General features: G+C 37.8%; 1 protein-coding gene across 1 annotated transcript; it reads left to right on the top strand.

Moving 5' to 3' along the window:
• The first annotated feature begins 16572 nt into the window (after positions 1 to 16572).
• On the top strand, positions 16573 to 22151 carry LOC110878426. Its single transcript, XM_022126727.2, has 4 exons — positions 16573 to 16752; positions 17688 to 18725; positions 19766 to 20633; positions 21792 to 22151. The coding sequence occupies exons 2-4, from the start codon at positions 17751 to 17753 to the stop codon at positions 21803 to 21805; spliced, it is 1857 nt and encodes a 618-aa protein (XP_021982419.1). The 5' UTR covers positions 16573 to 16752; positions 17688 to 17750; the 3' UTR covers positions 21806 to 22151.
• The last annotated feature ends 3377 nt before the right edge of the window (positions 22152 to 25528 follow it).

The following is a 25528-nucleotide window of genomic DNA, read 5'->3' as shown; positions in this document are numbered from 1 at the left end:
TGGTTTTGAAAGAGTATCGGATTAAACTGATAAATCTACTATTAACTACGAAAAAGGTTAACGTGAAATAATTGCAATAAAAAAGATTACTTGATTAAAACTTATACTGTGGAACAAGGTTCCCACCTGGTTCGATGATCGCCATACCTAGGGTTCCTAAACGTTTTAGACTTAATTTAGTTGCATTTGATTACTAAGAGCTTTAGTGTTACGAGGCTTAGGTGCCGATAGTTATCAACATTACAGAGAACAATAGAATGCACTTCGTTACCTGCAACATGTAAGCGCTAGTCTATATTAAAGCATAACTGCATGAATCCATTTCACAAAATCAAATTTAATAATTCACTCGACAGTTCATGAATTCGAAACAAATGCAAAACAATCAATATAAACTTCAAATATTTCACATAACTAGTCACAAATTAAATTCATAAACCATTGTTACCCTATAATCTAACAAAAATCTACACCGGGGTGAAACCTGAGAGTATTAGCCGCTCATGGTGAATGGAACTCGAACACCGGATGATGAATGCGAAGAATGGAACCTGATCTTGATCTCGAGTCTTGGAATGATTGATGCAGAATTAGGGTTTGGATGGTGGTGTGATCTTAATGATTGGGTTGATGATAGTGTATAATGATTAGTGATTGTGATGGAGATTCTAGTTTATAGGATTGATGAAGATGATGGACGGTGATCGATGTGTGTGTGTGTTTCTCCAAGTGTTTTTGGCTCCAAGAACAAGTGTGTTCTTCAATTCATGTTCAAAACATAATAATCACCTCAAAATCTTGGTTAAATAGGTCAAAATGGGGAAACAGACGTCGAAATTTACGTCACCACGTTGGTGACGCAAGCTTCCGGCGTCGACGATGTGTTGTGTAAGTTGATACAAAGTATTTCTGTCTATGCACATTCCTGCCGACGCGACTAGTGATGTATTGCCCGTTTTTCTTCGTTTTTCGCAGCCAGTTGCTCCTAGCTTCGTCTCGATGTTCCATAAGGCTCCTGAAATGCTCTTTAAACTCTGTTAGACCTGCAAAATACAAATCATATCAAAGTAGATCATTCGAAACCCAAATTCGCGTAAAAACACAAATTTAAATACTTATAACATCGGACTTTCGACCACGTATCTGTAAAAAAAAGTAATTGGGTTAAGGTTCAGTTAATTATTTTGAGAGTGACAGAGGAAAATAAGTTGAGAGCAGTCGAGGACAATTGGGAGTTTTGTCGGCCAACATGTGAAAGATGGTTCAGAATGGTTCAAACTCCAAACGTCTTTGAATCTAGATTCGATTGACTATTCATTCGTTTCTTACCCCGATTACGATTGTTATTCGACTTGTTAGCATGCGATAGGTTTATGATTATATTATGCTCATTATCGCATGTTATGTTACTTATGATATCTGTTTATGTTACTATTATATTTGTTTACGACTGGCTGAGATCTGTTACCCTAAGCACTCTGGCTCCTCCCATGACAGAGTTATCAGTTCATGGCATCCTTAGGTACAAGCATGGTACATAACTAATAGAAGGCGTATGGATTAATCCTAGGGTATGTTTATAGGGATGGATGTTGGGTAGGCCAACCCGCACCATCTCATGTGACAGACTTTGTGGTTGTTTAGCTTATGGGTACATTTGTACAATACGATACTGTTATTGAACTGTCACTGTATTTGTTATTGTTATTATTGTTACTACTTGAGCCTATTATTCCATACTTCGCATTCAACTAATTCCATAAACTTTATTTTCACACAGGTTCATATGTTACTTTGGGCGGGGTGAAGAGAGAAAAATAAACCATAGGACGTTATGTGAAGAAGTCTGTCACTTATGTATAATATTATGTATATTGGTCGTTAGGTCGTGAACTACCTTTCAGCCTGTAAACTATGACTTTGAATTAAATAAATGGAACTATGCCTTATGTCTCCGTTTGTCTATGATATTGTGACACGTTAGCCTTAACCGAGTTGGGGTGTTAGAGTGGCGGTGTTTAGATCTGCAACCGATCATCGAAAATGGTGGTTCCGAAGGTGAGATGGTGGTTGTAGAGGTGGATGGTGGTTGCGGAGGTGAGTAATGGTTGTGGTGGTGGATGTAGAAGGAGGAGGTGATTGAAATTATTGTTGAGGTGGTTGTGTTAAGATTTGCAACCGATCATTAGAGACAATGGTTGCAGAGGTGGACAGTGGTTGTGGTGGTGGTGGTAGATATAGGATGATGTGCTGGAAATTAGGGTTAAAATGGCGGTTGTGGTGGATGTAGGAGGTGGTTAAAGAACATGTATATGGTGCTCAAGAACATTTATATTTATGATTCCCGTTCAATGTGTCGATATTCTTTTGAACATATTTCTTTGGGTTGCTATACTGAATCAAAATAAATCTCGATCCAAACCTCGCAGCATAACGCGAGTAATTTTACTAGTTCTATACATGTCTGATTAGACCAAGCGTACTGGGGCGTGTTCCCCCCTGATACCGCCTGAAAGCGCCGGAAAACGCCCGGCCCCCCACTATGCTAGGCGTTTTGGGGTGTTTTTTTTTTTGAAAAAAAATGAGTTTGGCGTTTTATTTAAAACGTTGTGCACCCATTTCACCATCCAATCAGATGGAGACACCTGGAAATTGTGCCGGAAGGAGACGATTGTGCCGGAAATGGCTGTGTGGTTAGCCGGAAAATGTTGCCGGAAAACCTGCAACTTTGGTCCCTGTAGCCGTTTTATTATAAACGAAGAAGAAGATGGGGTTTAAAAGGTTTGGTTTTGACAACTTTGGTCCCTGTAGTTTAGATATGGTTTTAAAGATGGAGATAACTTTTGAATTCTTTTTTAAGAAATTATGTGAAATGAAATTAGAAAAAACGAAAACTATTGTTTTTTTTAATTTAATCGGATTTTAATTTTTTTATTTCTAGTATTGTATTTTTTTTTTAATTTAATGAAGTATTTAAAGTTTAAAAAAAATAATAATTGGGAAATGATTGCATGGGCGTTATTGGAATAATGCCCCACTACACCACTTTATCCTATAATGCCCCATGCTGACTTGGATGACACGTGTCGAATAATGCCCCATGGTGGGGGCATTATAACAATTTACCACTACACATGGTCTTACAAAATGACATATGTGTAGTAATAAAATTATTATTGTATTTTCCGCATTTAATGTGTTATTCATGTTTTTCTTGGTATTTGTGTTCTTCCTGTTTTTCATGTACACAGTACATTGTAAAGTTACATATTAGGAAAAAAAAGAGTTAAATGCTTGGTTGGTCCCTGTGGTTTGCAAAAATTGCATACTTGGTCCTAGTGGTTTACTAATTACACGCGTGGTCCCAAAAGTTGTCAAAAATGCACTCGGTTGGTCCCCTGACCTAACCTCTGTTAAATTTCTCAGTTAACTATGTGTGAAATGACTATATTACCCTTGAAAGCCCAATCATCTTCTTCAACCTCTAACACCCACCCCCTCCTCTGTTCCATCTTCTCAGCCTCCATCTCTAATCCTTCTTCCACACATCAACCGCCGGACTCATCCACGTCGCCGGTTCAGATTTCCCTTCTCCGCCGCTCATCTCTTCCGACCACCACCGCCCCCAGCCATCTCCGACTTCAACCTGAAGCCCTCATCGACACCGGCCATCGTCTTCAACCGCCGGCTGTCACCTGTACCACCTTTCACACACCTTCACCACTCTGAATAACCGCCGCCTGTCGCCGGCCTTTGTCTTCAGCCGTCATCGTCGCAGACCACCGGCAGCCCTACCCTTTTCCACCAACCCGTTCCACGACACATGTATCACATTTTCTCCGCCGACCCGTCACTCGCCGCACACAGCCTCCATCGACGCCGGTCTACGACATCAGGTATGTTCTTATTTCTCTTGTTTTCATCTCTTGACAATCCAATAATTTCTCCTCTGTAGTCTGTAGTGTCTCGTGTTACTTCGAAGCACCCATTGTTCTTGCTCCGGTGACAATATACCCGAATGACTGCCCCTACATCTGATATAAACTCTACCCACTGTTACCATACTGAGTCCTAATTCCATAAAGTTGCAACAGAGGAGGGGGTGGGTGTTAGAGGTTGAAGAAGATGATTGGGCTTTCAGGGGTAATATAGTCATTTCCCACATAGTTAACTGAGAAATTTAACAGAGGTTAGGCCAGGGAACCAACCGAGTGCATTTTTGACAACTTTTGGGACCACACGTGTAATTAGTAAACCACTAGGACCAAGTCTGCAATTTTTGCAAACCACATGGACCAACCAAGCATTTAACTCGGAAAAAAAATCATGGATTGTTGATAGGATCCTTATGTAAAACTATAAGTCAGGTCATGTATATGATTCTCTTCTAATAAATCACACATTTTTTTTAAATAAGTCAGGTCATGGATAGTTGATTCTCTTCTAAGAAATCATACATTTAAAAAAAATAGATTGGGTGAACCATCCCTTGTGATAAGACTGTGGGGTATGGGGTGGGGGTTGGGGCGTGGGTTTGCTGAAAACGCCCAAGCCACCATCCCGGGTGGGCTTGGGTTTGGGCGTGGCCCAAGGGGCGGGAGTTTAAGACCGGGCGTTGAACGGGTCTATTAAGGTGACATGGCGGGATGAGATTGGCCAAGACAACTAGCCGTTGGCCAACGGCTATGTGTTAAAAAAATTGATTTTTTACTATAAAAACTCATTTCTATTCATTTTTTTACCACAACTACTCCCCCTCTTCTATAATCATCTCTATCTTATTTTTAAAAAAAAATTCTTATCCAACCACAATACGAAAAATGAATCCTCATAATCGTGGTTATGACCCGAACAACCCGTGAGCATTACAAGAAAATCCTAGCCCACCACCCAATCGTCCAATTCCTCCTCCATTTTTAATACACCCCACTATGCCCGATATGGCGGGTTACACATCGTATCTCTCGAATCGTGTGTATACTAACTTCCCTCACACCGACGATTCTATACCTAGCCCGTTTCCACAAACGCCCATCAACCTTTCACAAACGTCCATCAACCTTTCCTAAACCGAAACCGTCCCCGAAACTCAATGTCACGGCCCCCGACCCGGTTTGACCCGTTTCCGGAGCCGCGGGACAGAAACCCCGTGATATTTGTTTAATTGAGTTTAGCAGCGGAAATTTTAAATATCAGGATCGTTGTAAAGCTAAAACTTTTCCCGATTATTTGTATTTCACAATTCGGGATAAAACCCCGATAATTTACAATACATAAGTTTAGTGATAAATCCTTATTTCAAAACATCTTTCTTTATTTTATACTGAGCCACTATTTTAAGCTTGAAATGCTCCTCAGCACTTTTCCTGATTTACAGCAGATTACCTGAAACATGTTTGAAAAAGATTTTGTCAGCGGGAAATACTGAGTGAATTATTCTAGTTACTGAAAATGACACATTTTATGATTATTCACAGTGTTAAGATCTTTTACGCATGTTTCTGATATCAACCAACTACCCACAGTATTTGTCACTCGACCGGATCTGTGACAGTGGTCATATCACCATTGGCTGCCCCAATGAATGACGTAAATCAATTAAATTAGGTTCGCCCACCTAAAATGATTTAAACTGTAGTAATGTGCACAATACCCCACATACTGGCTGTAATTTGGTGATTACATCAACTTAATCACTGGTATTATAATCTCGGAAAAATGAATTTGGAGTATTGTAAAATAGTTAACACTCACAAACGGTGAGAAAAGAGTTTATAAAAGAAGAATAACTCACATTGCAGATTTACTACGGATAGAATAGGATTTTAGCCCTGTTAACCTAATTTCAACAATAATGCACACAAAACAGAGTTAGTGATCAATACAACAGTTACGATAATTTCCCGAGATCAATTCTTACAATGAATGACCAAGTGCAATACTTCAACTCATTTATCAAAATGACAAACGACAAAGTATAGTACTTCAAATCATTATCGAATTCTCGACAACGACAAAGTACAATGCTTCAACTCATTTATCGGATTACCGACAAATGACAAAGCATAGCCCAATGTGGGCGGCACTTAGACATTCTTTGAATGTATTGATTCCGGAAACTGAATCGTAATAGCGATCGAGTAATTACCCTGTTTGTGGCAGCACCTCGTGATTAGTGTGTGTGTGTTGGACTATTCTGCTTAAAACTCGACGTATATTGTGAATTCGATCGTCGATTTAACATCTGAATTCAAGTCCCGAACCCCTCTATTTATACTGAAAATGGGACTCGCCCGCGTGTCGCGACAGGTTTACCCGTGCCTGTCGCGTGTCGCGGGGCACACCTCTATGGCCTAGGGTAGCCTGGTCATCTGCATAGCCTAGGTGAGTCAATTGTACGATTAATTTCAGTTTACACAACGAATTCGGAGGATAATTATCAGCTAGGGTTTACCCCCCCTGAGTTTTAGGGGCCCTGATCCTGATTCCAATTGTTTTGAAAATTTTAGGGTTAGTGCCAAATCATTCGGGTGTCTTAATTAGGGTTTCCTTATTGACTAATTATCATTCTAATTATTAATTTTAATGAGATTTGTTACATCCTCCCCACCTTAGGAAAAATCTCGTCCTCGAGATTTACTGGAAGAGATGAGGATATTTGCGTTTCATTTCTGACTCCAGTTCCCAAGTGTATTCCGGTCCTCTCTTGGAATTCCATTTGACTTTCACCAATACGAGTCGTTTGTGTTTGAGAAATTTGATTTTCCTGTCTTCTATTTGTAAAGGTTTTTCTATGAATTTCAGCTTCTCATTTACCTCTATGTCTTGAAGAGGTACTACCAGAGATTCGTCTGATAAACATTTCTTGAGATTGGATACATGAAATACATCATGTACTCCAGCTAGTTCTTCTGGTAGCTGTAAGCGATAGGCAACTGGTCCGATTCGTTGAATCACTGGAAATGGTCCAACATATCGAGGACTCAGTTTTCCTTTCTTACCGAATCTTACCACTCCTTTCCAAGGAGATACTTTTAATAGTACTTTGTCTCCGATTTGGAATTCAAGTGGTTTGCGACGATTGTCTGCATAGCTCTTCTGGCGATCTCTTGCTGTTTTCAATCTTTCCTTGATTTGAGTTATCTTGTCTGTGGTTTCTTGCACAATTTCTGGACCTGATAATTGACTTTCTCCTATTTCTGCCCAACATACAGGTGTTCTGCATCTGCGTCCATACAGTGCTTCGAATGGAGCGGCTTCAATGCTTGAATGATAACTATTGTTATAGGAGAATTCAATCAATGGTAAATGGTTATCCCAATTACCTCCAAAGTCAATTACACATGCTCTGAGCATGTCTTCCAGGTTTGATTGTTCTTTCACTTTGTCCATCAGTTTGTGGATGATATGCGGTGCTTAAATTAAGTCGGGTTCCCATTGATGTTTGAAAACTTGTCCAAAATCGGGAAGTGAAACGACTATCTCTATCCGATATAATGGAGAGCGGGACTCCATGTAAGGATACTATTTCATCCACATATAGCTTGGCTAATCTTTCCATGCTAAAGGTTTCCTTTATTGGTAGAAAATGAGCTGATTTGGTTAATCGGTCTACGATTACCCAAATTGCATCATTACCTTTTCTGGTTTTGGGTAACTTAGTAACAAAGTCCATTGTTATGAGTTCCCATTTCCATACAGGCATTTCTAACTGTTGTAATAGACCTGAGGGTTTCTGGTGTTCAGCTTTAACTTGTGAACAGGTTAAACACTTAGATACATATTCGGCTATATCCTTTTTCATTCCTATCCACCAGAAATTCTTTCTTAAATCTTGGTACATCTTATTGTTTCCTGGGTGTACAGTATACCTAGATTTATGAGCTTCTTCTAAAATTTTCGATCTTAAATCTCCTTGTTTAGGTACCCAAATTCTGCTTTGGTGAAATTTTCAAATTCCATCATTTCCTTGTTCTAATTCTTTTAGGTAACCTTTCATTCCTTCGGCATCGTCCTTGATTGCCGTTTTCTGGATTTCCTTCACTTGTTCCCGTAAATCTACTTGTAGATTTATTCTAAGAGCACGGACTTGCTTTTGTTTTTCATGATACTTACGACTTAAGGCATCTGCTACTACGTTGGCCTTTCCTTCGTGATATTGAATATCACAGTCGTAATCACTCAGGACTTCCATCCATCTTCTTTGTCTCATGTTTAACTCTTTTTGCCCGAATATATACCTTAAACTCTTATGATCCGTATAAACAGTAAACTTACTTCCATACAGATAATGTCTCCAAATCTTAAGGGCAAAAACTATAGCTCCTAATTCTAAATCATGAGTCGTATAGTTTTCTTCGTGCTTTTTCAGTTGTCTGGAGGCATACGCAATTACCTTCTTGCGTTGCATCAACACGCATCCATATCCTAATTTTGAAGCATCACAATATACTTCAAAATCTTCTGTTCCTTCTGGTAAGGCTAAGATTGGCGCATTGGTTAATTTCTGCTTTAAGATTCGAAAAGCTTCTTCTTGCTTTGGTCCCCACTCAAACTTAGTGGCTTTACAGGTTAGCTTAGTTAATGGTACAACTATTTTGGAAAAGTCCTTAATAAACCGTCTATAATAACCGGCTAAACCTATAAAACTTCTAATTTCCATTGCAGTTTGTGGAACTTTCCAGTTGGTGATGGCTTCGATCTTAGCGGGATCGACGTGTATACCTTCGTGATTCACCATATGGCCTAAGAATTGCACTTCTTGTAGCCAAAATTCACACTTTGAAAATTTAGCGTACAACTTTTCTTTTCTTAACAAAGTTAAGAGTGCATGTAAGTGTTGACAATGCTCGACTTGACTTTTGGAATAAATAAGTATATCGTCAATGAATACGATCACAAATTTATCCAAATATGGTTTACAGATTTGGTTCATCATGTCCATGAATGCAGCTGGGGCATTGGTTAATCCGAAGGGCATGACTGTAAACTCATAATGACCATACCTAGTTCTGAAAGCAGTTTTAGGTATGTCTTCTTCTTGAACTTTCAATTGATGATATCCGGATCTTAAGTCTATTTTAGAGAAATACCTAGCTCCTTGTAATTGATCGAAAAGATCGTCAATCCTAGGTAATGGGTACCGATTCTTAATTGTGACCTTATTCAACTCTCTATAATCAATACACATTCTCATTGATCCATCTTTCTTTTTCACAAACAATACTGGTGCACCCCAAGGGGATGAACTAGGTTGTATAAATCCTTTGCTTAGTAACTCATCTAATTGCTTCTTTAATTCTAGCATTTCGGTAGGAGCTAATCGATAAGGTGCCTTGGCTATCGGTGTAGTTCCTGGAATTAGATGAATCCTAAATTCTACCTCTCTATCGGGTGGCAATCCAGGTAAATCTTTTGGAAATACATCTGGGTATTCTGAGACTACATGGATTTCCTTGAGTTCCTTACCTTTAGTACAGATGATTATGGAAATCATATATACTATTTCTTGGTTCCGTTCATAATTAGCAACTTTCATTACTGATATGAACTTTAATGGCTTCCTAGGTTTATCTCCTGAAATCTTAATTACCTTTCCAGTAGGTGCTTGAATTTCTATAGAATTTCTATCACATATGATTTGAGCATGGTTGGCTATTAACCAATCCATTCCTAACACAACATCAAACTCAGCTAATTTCATAGGCAATAGGTTTGCAGTAAATTTATGACCTGAAAGTTCTATTTCTACTTTTTGCAAAACCTGATTGATTTTAACTGAATTCCCATCTGCAGTTTCGACTGTAAAAATCTGCCTAACGGTAGTTAATGGTAACTTAAGAGCTTGACAGAATGAAGTATTTATAAAACTTTGGTTTGCACCAGAGTCAAATAATACTTTTGCATAGACGTTGTGGACTAAAAACGTACCGGCGATCACATCCGGAATGAGTTCTGCTTCTTGAGTAGTCAGTTGGAAAGCTCTGGCATTCTTTTTAGTAGTTCCTTCGGCTGCCTTGGGTTTGTTGTCTACTGGGTTAACTAATTTAGGACATTCAGTTTTGAAATGGCCAGCTTCTCCACAATGGTAACAAATTACAGATTTCTTCCTGCAGTTTTCCTCACGATGTCCTGTTGTTTTGCAAAAATTGCAAATTCTATTGCATCTTCCAAAATGGTTCTTACGGCAAATTTTGCAAAATGGCACCGTTGCAGGTCGTCCTGTCCCTCTCTTCTTGGAATTACTACTATTACCCATCCTAAATCCTTGGGTAATTCTCTGAGCTAATTCCTTCTTCTTATCTTCGTCCCTTGTGCGTATCAGTTCATCAGTTAAGGTGTTAGCTAATTCTACGGCATCGTCAATAGTGCGAGGTCTCGCAGCTTTAACGATATTGCGAATTTCGCTAATTAATCCCCAAATATATCGAGAAATGAGTACCGGTTCTGGCGAAGCCAGTGTTGGTACCACCCTAGCATATTCGAAGAATGTCGAAGTATAACCACGACAATCTACCCCGGTCATTCGATGATTTAGGAACTTATTTGCCATTTGTTCCTTCTCATACTCAGGACAGAATTTTCTTTCGACAAGATTTTTAAATTCTTCCCAAGTCATAGCATAAGCCACTCGTCTGCCTTTTGCCTGCAGCACTGTGTTCCACCATTCTAGTGCTCCTTCCTTAAACAGGTTTGAGGCATACATGACTTGATCTTCTTCAGCACATTTACTTATTGCAATTACTGCTTCGGTTTTCTCTAACCATCGCAGTGTTGCAGTTGCTCCTTCGTTGCCTGCAAATTCAGCGGGTTTACAAGCAAGGAATTCTTTGAAAGTGCAACCAGGTGTTGCAGCCTTTCGTTTCTTAGGGCGCGGCGTGTGCTGAGATTCATTGTCATGATTTATATGATCATTGCCCCCATTTATACTATTACTGAAATTATCTTCGATAGTATGTTTACTAGGAACGATATGTTGCGGATCGTTTGGATTTTTCATAGCAGCAACGAACATTGGAATTGCGTTAGCTATTCCTTGGGCAACCATATTTTCAATATCTTGTTTGGTCATATATTGATCTTCTGGGTGTTGCTCCGATTGATTAACTTCATTTACTGGTTCGTTATTATTTGCCATCTGATGATAATGTATTATAAGTAATTAGCAATTAGCAATTTATATCAATAATTCAAACACTTAAAGCACATAAAGCCAAAATTATCGACCTCTCGATTCTATTTCATATCAGTATAGTATGCATCAATACACACCAATATTTTACAAGGTTTTATTTGTTATGTTACAACTGGTTTTGCTATTTACTTTTACTATTATACAAAGATAGCTTCACCATCCTCCTACTTGTCATCCTAAAAACGAAGTTCCCCCTCGTCATACTTCCAGGCAATCTGTCCCCCTATCTCCCTAATTCTATTCCCTGCATCCATCAACTCCTCACCGAAATGGCGAAGTTCAGCCAGCTTTTCATTGCTCATTGGTGGATTAGGTAGGGGTTCTGGGTCGATCTGTGGAAGAAATGAGTAAGCGTTATTGACAATATTTTGGAATTGCCAATCGTTGGTCCACCATTCTTCCATTTCTACAGGTTGGTTATGGACTATGGGTTCAGTGATGGTTGGTGCAAAATTCATAGGAATTGGGTTTTCGATAGGATAAGTAAAAATACCCGGACTGGCAGGTTGCATAGTCTCACATTTTTCTAGTAAAATATCTATCTGATCTTGAAAAGTAACTCTTTTGGTCTGATTAGAACTCTCTCCAACTTCTACCTGGGTTGGGTTAGAACCTTGCCCTATTTCTATTTCTATTTCCTGAGAATACTGATCGAACTGCTCCTCCATTTGCCTAACCTCATTATTAGCTTCAGTTTCTTGTTCTTGTGGATTAGGGTTTTCCTGAATTATAATCGCTTTTCCTTTGTCTAAAGGTTTACTAGTTCTAGGGGTTTTTGTAACTGACTTTTTCTTACGTATACGGCTTCCTCATACATAATTTTTCTTTGGCCTTCTTTTTGGTTTGGTTACTGGTGGAGTAGGAAGTTTTACAGGTTCATCCACATTAGCCACATATCCCGTAAATTCATGAGAAACTTCTATGTTTACTGGGTACAGATTGAGGTTCTGAAAAGCTTCAGATATCTCGTTCATGATGTGTAGCATATATGCAAAATGCACAAAATATTAAGTTAAAACTTTGGAACAAAGTTTAACAAATATCCACATAAGTTTTATTGCATACTATTGGTACAAAATACAGGAAACATACTTAGATTTATTTCACTTTTATTTATTTACTTATTGGGAAGTACTGCTGGCTAAATTTAGGGCATTTAGAGATTTGCATGTTCTGCCATAGTGGCTAGCATATACAAATTTGACCATTTTTCATCAAGTTTATCTTCCCAATGTGATTTCTTAAGTAATTCCAGGGTTTCCTTTTTAATTTTCTTTTCTCTGATTTGCTCCTTACTTTTCTTAATAATCATACTCCTTTTTCTAGGAGAAAGCGGATTTTCATAATTCGCTTTTTGCACAAATATTCCTTCTTCAGGAATCGTAGGGAGCTTTGAAAATTTAGTTTTGGACGAACTTCCCTCTTCGTAAATTGATCTATCTAGTTTAAGATAGATATCTTGCAACTTTTGTTTACCCATACTGTAACTAACAAATAATCAGTTTTAAGCACATAAACACATAATAGTAATCAGGAAAATTAAGTATTAAACAATACTTAATTAGCTTAACTCAGTGGCTCTGATACCACCTTGTTTCTGTCACGGCCCCCGACCCGGTTTGACCCGTTTCCGGAGCCGCGGGACAGAAACCCCGTGATATTTGTTTAATTGAGTTTAGCAGCGGAAATTTTAAATATCAGGATCGTTGTAAAGCTAAAACTTTTCCCGATTATTTGTATTTCACAATTCGGGATAAAACCCCGATAATTTACAATACATAAGTTTAGTGATAAATCCTTATTTCAAAACATTTTTCTTTATTTTATACTGAGCCACTATTTTAAGCATGAAATGCTCCTCAGCACTTTTCCTGATTTACAGCAGATTACCTGAAACATGTTTGAAAAAGATTTTGTCAGCGGGAAATACTGAGTGAATTATTCTAGTTACTGAAAATGACACATTTTATGATTATTCACAGTGTTAAGATCTTTTACGCATGTTTCTGATATCAACCAACTACCCACAGTATTTGTCACTCGACCGGATCTGTGACAGTGGTCATATCACCATTGGCTGCCCCAATGAATGACGTAAATCAATTAAATTAGGTTCGCCCACCTAAAATGATTTAAACTGTAGTAATGTGCACAATACCCCACATACTGGCTGTAATTTGGTGATTACATCAACTTAATCACTGGTATTATAATCTCGGAAAAATGAATTTGGAGTATTGTAAAATAGTTAACACTCACAAACGGTGAGAAAAGAGTTTATAAAAGAAGAATAACTCACATTGCAGATTTACTACGGATAGAATAGGATTTTAGCCCTGTTAACCTAATTTCAACAATAATGCACACAAAACAGAGTTAGTGATCAATACAGCAGTTACGATAATTTCCCGAGATCAATTCTTACAATGAATGACCAAGTGCAATACTTCAACTCATTTATCAAAATGACAAACGACAAAGTATAGTACTTCAAATCATTATCGAATTCTCGACAACGACAAAGTACAATGCTTCAACTCATTTATCGGATTACCGACAAATGACAAAGCATAGCCCAATGTGGGCGGCACTTAGACATTCTTTGAATGTATTGATTCCGGAAACTGAATCGTAATAGCGATCGAGTAATTACCCTGTTTGTGGCAGCACCTCGTGATTAGTGTGTGTGTGTTGGACTATTCTGCTTAAAACTCGACGTATATTGTGAATTCGATCGTCGATTTAACATCTGAATTCAAGTCCCGAACCCCTCTATTTATACTGAAAATGGGACTCGCCCGCGTGTCGCGACAGGTTTACCCGTGCCTGTCGCGTGTCGCGGGGCACACCTCTATGGCCTAGGGTAGCCTGGTCATCTGCATAGCCTAGGTGAGTCAATTGTACGATTAATTTCAGTTTACACAACGAATTCGGAGGATAATTATCAGCTAGGGTTTACCCCCCTGAGTTTTAGGGGCCCTGATCCTGATTCCAATTGTTTTGAAAATTTTAGGGTTAGTGCCAAATCATTCGGGTGTCTTAATTAGGGTTTCCTTATTGACTAATTATCATTCTAATTATTAATTTTAATGAGAGTTGTTACACTCAACCCCCCATCAATGGTCCTTCCGCATCAAAACCCATGAAGAAGAGAAGTCACAAGAAAAAAACCGAGGCCGAGAAAGCACTTGAAAGCGCCAAAGGAAAACAACAAAGATGGGTCGAAAATGAAGAAGTTGCATTGGCGAGGACTTGGCTTCAATAATCTCAACATCCAACTTTAGGTATTTTTAAATATTTTGTAGCCCTTATTTTAATATTTATGTTTTTTTATATAACTTTATAATATATTAAATTTTGTTTCGATTAAAATAGGAAATTCTCAACATAGAAGCCATTTGTGGGAAGCGATTAGTAAAGCATTCCATGAAGAAATGGAAAGGGAGCTTTATCGTGAAAATGATAGCTTATCCTCGAAGTGGACCGAGATAAGCGGGCAACTCACCAAATTTAGTGGTTTTTTACATAAGGCAAGGCAAAACCAAAAAAGTGGTGAACCCGAAACCGACTTTGTGACAAATGCATTGGTTACATACAAAACGAATGTGGGGAGCGACTTCCGTTTCATGCATTGTTGGGAAATTTGTAAGTTCCATCCCAAGTGGGCGAATATCCCCAGTGGTAGCGAAACTAACACGTCTTCCAAAAGGTCAAGGACACCCTCGTCCCAAGCCCAATTCGATGCACGAGATCAAGAGTTGGAGGACTTTCTGGATGATTCGCCAAACCGGCCTGAATACGGAAGAGATGCCGCAAAAAGGCGCGCTCAAAAATCAAGATCGGGTACGACATCGCCTTCAGTTGGGAGTTCGGGCTCACATAAGGGAGTATACAACGATAAGTTGGATGACATTACAAGCAAGTTAGATACATTCAACGTATTCCAACAACAAATGGCCGAAATTCGGAAGAACAAAGAAGCTTGGGATGCCCTGAAACAAAGACGAGATGATATGAAATTTCTAGCACAACCATCGATCACCTATCAGGTGAAGAGTTGGAACTAATGTTGGAGACAAGAGAAGAGATAAAGAAAAAATATTACAAGCACTAAGAATTTTTTTATATAATTTTCTTTATTTAAAAAACATTATTAATAAATTTAAATTTTTTGTTTTAAAAATAAAGTTTGGGCTGGCCACGCCCCAAACCCCCGCCCCACCATACCGTCTTCAATGTGATCACCCCAGCGAAGCTCACCCAAGCCACGTGTCAACCCATGCCCCAAACCCCCGCCCCACCATACCCCACGGTCTAAAGGCAAGTAGAAAGTTGGAGTAAGGAATTAACATGACAAGAAATCATTGGCTGGGTGGAGAGTTGAGGAAATGTAACCACCCCTTACACCCTAAATTCCGTTTAGATAAAAAAAATAATGAAAACACCTTCGTTGTCATGTGTCCCATGATAAATTTTAACATATTAAAATTTACTATCGCTCTATTCTTAATAATTAGGGCTGTAATCGAACCGAACGTTCAGTGAACAGTTCGTGAACCGTTCGGCGGGAAGTTCGTTTATGTCCATTCGATTAGCTTAACGAACGAACACGAACAAAAAATTTCGTTCGGTTAGCTTAACGAACGAACACGAACACAGGTCTCGTTCGTTCGACTACGTTCGTGAACGTTTGGTAATATGTTCATTTACGTTCGTTCGTGTCCGTTTGATTATATAAAAAAAAATAATAAATAATAAACCTTTTATCTAACCATATTGAAAACTTGAAACCTTATTTTTTTCTAAGTTAGCTAAAATTTGGACATCCCAAGACATTTTTGGGGATAATTATGTCTAAATTAGTTAAACCTAATTCATCGTTTAGTGGTCTAGTAGACTTGTTATGTTTTGATTTATCATTTGATGGTTGTATTTAACTACTTATATCCAATGTTTAAGGATAACAATGTTTTTATTTTTTTATTTTCAAGTTAAATGTTCGTTTGCGTTTGTTTTTATTTGCTTGCGTTCGTTTGTGTTCGAGACCAGTGTTCACGAACAGTTCGTGAACAATTGAATTTTCTTAACGAACGAACACGAACATAAACTTATGTTCGGGATGCGTTCGTGAACAGTTCATGAACATGTTAATTTTCTTAACGAACGAACACGAACATAGCCTTTTTCATATTCGTTCGGTTCGTTTACAGTCCTGTTAATAATTATTTCTATGGAGATATTAACTTATTTATAATTATCATTTTAAGAAAACTAAATTTCAACATAAATGCTTTTTTTTTTTTTTACATAGCTTTGTAACGTATACATATACAGTACATCAAATATTTATGAGATTAAATGAATACAATTATTACACATAGCTCCTAATATTTTGAAATAACCCTTTCTCAAATCACAAAACCCCTCACTGACACTGAGGCTCCAATTCCCCAAATCACCACCACCGCTCTCACTGCTCTTCCCCTTCGGTGATCGCCACTTCCGACCACCATCAATTCCTCCGCCGTCTCAGATTCCGGCGATGCCGTGAACATCAGGTGACGCTACCGCTCTTACTATACTCATATCCTCTTCAATTTCTCTTTCAATCGCTATTGGTAACAATTTGCACTCATTAACTGTTTCTTCAACGGTAGTTAGTTCAATTATGTCTGCTTTAAACCTACCGGTTTAACGTGTAGTTTTGTCCGCCGTTTATAATGATGTTTTAGGTTTAAGAGTGTTATTGACTTATTGAATGTTCTAGATTTGTAATAGGTAGTTCGTATGATTATAATTTTGAATTAGACATGGTTTTGGGGAAAATATATTTCAAAGTTAGACATTTTTTATGTTATATACATTTTGAAATTTACAAAGTAATTGGCTTGTTATTTAGATCTGCAACTGTGCAGATTTGTCTTGTTAAGATTAAAACAAACACACACACACACACACACACGCAACGAACACGAAGATTTAAAGTGGTTATGTCTGCAACTAGGGTTTCTTTTGTTATTTGAGTGCTACAAGGAATTACTAGCACAAACACAAAGCAATCATTATATAGAGACTAATCAAGGGTTAGGAAACTTAATCCACAAGTTAGACCCAAGTCCGCATAGAGATAATTAGGACCGGCTAAACTAAAATCTAATTTACTGCTAAATATAAGACGTGTGGGCCGACCGCCCTCCCTTGATCGGGCCTCCACACCAAATCACCCAACATAGATGGTGTGACTTTACTTTGCCTGAAATAGTTGGAAGTTGGAACAGTTTCGTTATATGATGTTAGGGGGATGTGTCTGAGCTTTGTCTTAGGGGATTAGATGTCGTACTCTTTAGGTGCACTTTTCATATGTGATCGTCTTCATGTATTTATGTCTCTATGTTGTCATATGATGTTATATCTTTTTTTCATGTTATCGCGTTACCCTGACACCACTATTTTTTTTGTTGATCAGTGTTTTCTGACCTTGTTTCTAATGCAGTGTGCATTTGAAGATTTATAACTTATCGGTTTCGTTGTTTGAACACTTCGAGAAATCAACTTTATGAGCATGGACAAACTGATCCCCGACTGCCCATACCCTGGATGTTTCTTTTGCGTCATGAAAGAAGGAAACCCGAACAAACGAAGAACCAGCATCATGAAATTTTTCCGAGAGCTTCCTTCACAAGACGACGACGGTCAAGTTCTCCCAATAAGTGGCCTTTGGAACACCGCTATGGCGCATCCAAACGATCCAGAGTTTATCGAGTTAGGTATATTCGAATGCATGGCCGCACTCATCTGGAAGGGCTTAAAGAACCGCCGTTGGTTATCTCACGATCAAAACATTTACATACCTTATTACGCTGCTCACATAATCGGATCCTACACCATGAACATGGAAGATTTTGCCGAAACCGCAGTTAACGCTGGTGTAATCCCACCATTAGTTGAACTTTTACGGGGTCGGTTAACATGGGTCGAACAAAGAGTTGCGGTACGTGCTTTGGGACACTTAGCGACATACGCGAGCACGTTTCCGGCTGTAGCGAGTCACGGGGAGATTCTCGAACTTTGTATCCAGTTAGCAATGAGTTCGCTTGAGATCGTTTATTCTCATTTTTATCAGTATGCGGACCGAAGACTTAGTTACCATTGCGATCTTCTGACACGGGGTATGGGTGGCGTAGAGATGGAGTCGAGGAAAGCGGAGGAATGGGCTAGTCAGTTACAGTGTTGGTCGCTTCAACTTATAAACTGTTTTGCTTTTAAACCCGAGTTTATTTCTACGATATGCAACCCGGAGTTTCTTGTGAAACTTCCGGGTATGTGGGGTGGGCTTGTTAATGAAAATTCACCTGCGGGTATCGGCTTGTTAAGAACGATTTGTCATCATAAGTTCGGAAGAGGGCCTGTTAGCAGCTGCCCTAGCGTAATTGAGGCGTTGTGTAATATTGCACGATCGTCGGATGACTGGCAATATATGGCTATCGATTGTCTTCTATGGTTGCTTCAAGATCCCAATACCTCCCATAAGGTAATACTAATATCTACTATACTGAAAAATGTTTCTATAATTAGGGTTGTAACTTGTAACCGAACTGAATGAGCTTGTTCATGAACGCTTACTGAATGAGATTCTTGTTCGTGTTAGTTCATTAAGGAAATGACCATGTTTATGAACACTTACCGAACACAAACAGATGTTCATGACTTCATGAACATAAATGAACACAAACGAACGTTATATATTTATTTTAAAATAAAAATTGCATTTTTCATCTGAAAGAAACCACAAAAATTCTTAACATAACTATCCAAACATAGTTGACATCTTGGTTTAAAAAAGCGAGCTTAAAGCGTGAGGCGATGAAGCGCTAGGATTGTCGCTTTTTTTGCTCTGAGGCGACAAATCACGTGAAGCGCGATTTAAACCTGAAGCACATTGGTTTGAAGCGATGCTTCAGCCCAATCAGGTCAGATTTAGGTTTCTAATTTAGGCCCAATAGTCTTTAATAGGATTTAATTGAGGCCTGCTACCCTAAAAAAAAAAAGAACGTTAGTAAACATCTTCAGCCGCTCCCTCCCTCCCTCTTCTCCATCGATTCTTCATACTTTCTCCAATAATCGAATTTAATTTATGTTTTAATTATGTTTTTGATGTGTTAAGTGTGTTTTTAATCATGTTTTTTTTGTTTATTATTGATTAACAAGCAGAATATGTCATATTGATGTGTACAAATATTTTTTTTTATTTTTTTTTAATTTTGAGCGCTTCGTATACGTGAAGCTCTCGCTTCGCGCTTGAAGCTTTGCTTAAAGCTCTTGGAACCAAAACGCTTCGGAGCGCCTCGCGCTTTTTTAAACCAAGGTTGACATAATTATCATAAACATAATTAATACAAAAATTAAGAAGTTTGTCAAGCTTTAACACAAATTGAAATTGAAATGGTTAAATGAAGGATGTTGGAAACTTTACCCTGTACTAAATTGGAGTAAATATGATCTTGTGAACATTTGATTTATAACTCGTGATATATAAATTCTTACGCGTGGTGTAATAATATGTTATATTAGGTTATAGAAAAGGCAGCACCTGCAGTTCTGGACCTGGCAGAGATCTCAACTCTCGGGGATCACAAAAAGCTCGGAGATTCCATTCTTAACGTTCTTCAAGAATGTATTCAATCACACGGAACAGGTCGCAATGCAATCAGTAACCGAATAAAAGAAGACGTCGAAGAAATATTACATTCAAAAGAGCGATTCAAATGGGAAAAAAGCATGCCAAAAGAGGATCTCCACATCAAACAAGCTGCAGCACTGGTAGTAAAACTCGAAGGCAATTCTTTATTTTCATCGGGAAATATCGCCGGAGCAGCGTCAAAATACTCAGAGGCACTCGCGTTATGCCCCGTAAGATCTAAAAAAGAACGAGTCGTATTATACAGCAATCGCGCACAATGTTATTTATTACTGCAACAACCGTTAAGCGCTATAAGTGATGCTACACGTGCGCTTTGTCTTCACAATCCAGTTAACCGACATGCTAAAAGCTTATGGAGAAGAGCACAGGCTTATGATATGTTAGGGTTGGCTAAAGAAAGCTTATTGGATGCGATTTTGTTTATAAACGAATGTTCTCAATCTACGGATCCTGATTTGTCTTCTAGGCAGAATAAAGTGCCGGATTATGCCGAACGGTTGGTTAAAAAGCAGATGCGTGCTGCTTGGTTGTTTCGGGAAGCTGCGATTAAACATGGGGGGATTGATTGTGAGGCTGATGTCGGTGATGTTTATGGGCAAGGGTCTGATGATTCCGAGTGGGAAACCGCTAGTGAAAGTGATGCGGGAAATGACGGTAGAAAAGAGAGGAATAATGATGACGGTGAATGGAAAAACGATGAGGGACTTACTGATAAGATCGATAAACATTCTACAAGAGGTAGTTCTTTTGAATATATTTGTTATATACATTTAGATTATATAACATATTAATATATTCAGTTTGGATGCGGGTAAACGGGTTGGGTAATCGGGCGGAGGGCTGCAAGGAACCGAACGAACACGAACAAACCTTGTTCGTGTTCGTTTGTTAAGAAATATATGTGTTTACGAATTGTTCATGAATACTTACTGAACAAGATTTTATGTTTGTGTTCGTTTGTTAAGGAAATGAACGTGTTCGTGTTCGTTTGTTAATTTTAGGCAATGAACGAAAACGAACGTTGATGAACACAAATGGTAACAAACGAACACGAACAAGCGTTTAGAATATATAATACACTAACACTTATTGAATATTTTATTTGTCGGAATTTTGAAGTATTTAGATAAAATATAAAAACTAAAAACACTAATGAACTATCGAACATAAACGAACACGTTACCGAACGTTCACGAACATAAATGAACGAACGCGGCCTCTTTTCATGTTCGTTCATTTAACTAACTAAATGCCAATGGTCTCTAGATCAAGTGGTGGAGGGCTTGCATTTCTCTTGAGAGATTCAGGTTCGACTCCCACATGGTGCAGAGTGAGGCATTGGTGGGCAATGATAGGAGACCCAGGGAAACCTGGGTTGGATCCTTGAGCCAAACGGGTTTTACCGGTAATTTCACCGTCGTGCCTACAGGCGGGTGGGTTACCGGGTTTTCCCCGGAATTGGTGGTGGACTCGGGTTACTCTCGGAGTACTCCGTTTGTCCAGTGGGTGCCCCGAGAGTACTTGGGATTGAGTTTGTTGGCCGTTCAAAAAAACTAACTAAATGAATGAAATTTCTTGTTCGTGTTCGTTTGTTTAATAAACGAGTGAACACAAACGAACTTCCCACCGAACGGTTCATGAATTGTTCGTTGAATGTTTGGTTCGTTTACAGCCCTACGGGTGGGTATAATCTAATACTATAACTGTCCCAAAACTACGAAAACCTTAAAACCAGTCCCATACCTGGCCCGTATGCAAATACCCGGCTCAAATGTTTTGGGTTTTCTGTCGGGTTCGGGTTCTTTTGCCATCTATATGCTAATCATAAATCATGTATGTACACATGCTAATGATTTGTTACATTAACAATACGTTCGAAATACTGGTTTGTTGCAGAAATGAAACGTTGACAAGACTTGCAAGACAAAACATGAAAGTAACGGCCAAAAGTCAAAACCGTGTCGGGAAAGAACAAGTGGGTTGTCATCTTGTTCAACACTAGTGCCAGTCTTTAAAGGTTCCTGCAAAGGCAGATGACCCTGTTGAATCACTTATTATTGTGTGTGTTTATTATTGCTTTCTTTATCATGAAATATGATTGCAAGGTCTCAAAAGGATTGTACATTATTATTATTTCTTGGTGTGATTTCGGTGTGTTTTTTTTTTTTCGCGTGCAAATGTGTATTAACCAACCCTCTTGGAATTTTCTAGTAATAATAGTTAATTTATATATATTCTTAAGATGTTATGATCTAAGCATTCAGAGTGAGTCAATGTTGCCATGTTTGATACATATTCAAAGGTTTATTTCGATGATCGCTTTCCTGATGGCGGTGAGTCATACTTTTCTTGACCATTTGGAGGAGAGTTTTTGCTGTTCGGTTGCGATGTTTGATACATGTTTAAAGGTTTGTTTCTTTTCTTTTGTTTACTTTTGCGAGTCCTGAATTTATAAGTCCTACGCTAAAAACATTAGCTTTTTCTTTGCATTTACAGGTCTGATGACTAGTGCGTTGTAAGTGGACCTTTATAAGAGGATCTCTTATTTGAGAATGACAGGGTTCAACCGCAAAGTGGTAAAAACGCATCTACTAAATACGATGGTGAAGCTTCAAAGGAAATGGGTCAAAACAGGTTGAAACTTAGAAAGTGTCCCAAAGTATGTTTTCAATCTATGAAACCTTGTGAATCATTTTATTAATAAAAATATCTTACTAAAATTATGTTTTTGTAATGACATCTAGCAATACTAGTTATTTCTAAAAAAAGCTGATGTTTAGGCCAAGAAGGGTTTGGATCAACTTGGCACCGAGTCATATAAAAGTTAACTTGTTTTGACTCATTCTTTAACGACCCACTCACTTTGCCATCTCTTTCTTATAGGTACTAGTAGTGAACATGACCGAAATTTCACCTGGTGGGGTTAGGGTGAGAGGGGTGGTCACCTTGTGGGGAGTGGTAAACTCTCACCAAAGCCAATTAAAGCATGCACTCCACTCTCCACTACCACATTTTAGACTCGATCACAACGGGTGGTTCACCCAGATAATTTTTTCTTAAAAAAAGAAAAAGAAAAAACTATGGTTGGTTGAAAGAGAGTGGGACCTACCATTAACCCCACTCTCTCTCCTCTTTCCTCAAGCGGTAACTAGTCACCGCGTTTTATGGTTTACCGCGTGGAATGGGGGGCTAGCGGCAGTGTTACCGCGCGGTGACTCCACTCATGCCCCCCGTTCACACTTAGGCATATGTTTTCATTCCGGAAGTAAGGCCTACAAGATTGCTCAATATGAGGATTTTACAATGTTATTTCATTTATATATGGTTATGAATGTTGATTTCTATTTATGCCTTGCGTTTACAACGATATGCCTTGCGACACGTGATGCGGTTTAAACGTTGGGATGGGCGGAATGCTCTAGGGAAGAAACGGGATGGGCAAGCCTGAGGTGAAGATGATGTGGCGCAAGATGAGGGAACGGGTAGCAACGACGTGAACTCCATCCCGAATAGCATATAACACAGAGTAGGAAATTGGCTTTAGGAAGAAGAGTGTGGCAACATTTCGTCTATTAGACCAAACAATGATAAACAAATGATGAAATAAATTTTGACGAAAAATGTTAACTATTTGCTATGATTCCCTTGGTCTTTAAAGAAATATCCACAAACAAAACATCTTTTAGACATATGAGTAAACTACACGAATGATATGGGATTTTTTCACACGCTTTATAATATGAGTAAACTACACGAATGATATGGGGTTTTGTACACACGATTTTAAATTTTATGTAGCAGCGGAAATATGTGTACGAATCGATCCAACCCAAACTTAGGATCGCCCACCAGCAGTTCGGATGCAAAACCAAATAGAAACAGCCATATGGTGTTTCAGAAACGTGTATCTTAGTTGGTTGTAATAGATTGTGATCCGCGAAACATCTTGAAAAAACTTAGTCGCTTGATCCGAAACACGAAACAATCCAAACACCTTCGAATTCCTCTCACAAAACCATTTGAGAAAAATCCGGCTTTGGTTGGTTGATGATGGTGACGACGCATGTAGTCGACGCAGTGGTTGTTGCTCGATGGCACGGTCGACGACAGTTTGGTAGCCGGCTTTGGTCGGGCCGTGCAATGAGGTGGCGTGAGGTGTTTTAGAATAACATGTGGTCTTTACAACTTTTGATGAGACCCTTGATCTTTATATATATAGTCACACAATTCTAATCTATTCCTACTTTTATATATATAGTCACACAATCCTAATCTATGTCAAACTCTAATGGGTCCTCCATGTTTATTACACGGGATTATAGGGTTTTATGTTTATTTTGAAATAATAATAATAATAATAATTATAAGTATATAATTTTGAATTAAACAATTATCTAACGATTAGAAAGTTTAATAAGTTAACCACTTATTTATTAAGGGGAAGGTTCAAATGAAAACCACTAGTTATCGCGAAAACTCAAAAACTAACTAAAAAAGTCTAAAAAACATACCAAATTTTTTTTTTCATACCAATTTTCGCTATTTAAATTATATAAAAAAATTTTCAAAAAAAAAAAAAATTTGCAGTGCACATGTGTACTAGTACACATGTGTAATAGTACTACACATGTGTACTATAATTTTTTTTTAAAAAAAAGTTTTTTTTATATATAAAAACTAGCGATTTTTAATAAAAAAATTGTAAAAAAATAAAATTTTGGTGTGTTTTTTAGGTTTTTTTTAGTTAGTTTTCGAGTTTTCGCAATAAAAGTGGTTTTCATTTGAACCTTCCCCTATTTATTAAAATCAATATATATATTTCCGATGTATATAATCTTCTATACTATATAATAAAAGAAACCTCTAAAGGGACACGTGTCATTCATTTAAGCGCTCTCTTCTATTTAATTTTAAATATTTATTTTTTATCATTTATAATTAAAAGTAGTCATTATATCACATAATTAGTTATTAATATTAATTGAAGTATTAGATTAGTAGATTTTGAAACAAACCATAACAATCTTATAGATAAATTTTTTGAATTAATAATTATGTTTCTTGATAAACATTCGAGGTAATTAAAAGAAATATATATATATATATATATATTTCATTAGTTCCTTTTTGTAAATATATATATATATATAATTAAAAGAAATATATATATATATATATATATATATATATCATTAGTTCCTTTTTGTAAATAAGAAACTATATTCTATATTAATGAAAATGACAAAAATGATCAAACCTAAAGGACGATTTTAGCAATTTACTCAAATAATAATAAAAAGGTATATGTTTAAAAACCCTGAATATTTACACGGGTTGAATAAATGCAATTTTGAATACTAAATAGTAAAAAGTTATATCTTAAAAGACCCATATATTACATGGGTTTTGTATATTACTTTGTTAGTTCTGAATAGTAAAAAAAAAATAGTTTGTGTAGTGATTGGTGCGATATATCTATACCAGTTAGATCCATGTTTGAATACTACAAAACATTTATCTCATCTACTTTTATTTTAACGCTAAAATCATATCACACATGCAGGGGCGGATGTATGTGTGAATAAGGGGTAGCCTCCGCTACCGCTTGGTCAGAAAATTTTTGACGTTTTTAG

This window comes from Helianthus annuus, chromosome 1 (assembly GCF_002127325.2).
Source record: "Helianthus annuus cultivar XRQ/B chromosome 1, HanXRQr2.0-SUNRISE, whole genome shotgun sequence".
Classification (NCBI taxonomy): Eukaryota; Viridiplantae; Streptophyta; class Magnoliopsida; order Asterales; family Asteraceae; genus Helianthus; species Helianthus annuus.
The sequence above is the reverse complement of the archived record's forward strand: the minus strand, read 5'-3'. Positions and strand labels throughout refer to the sequence as shown.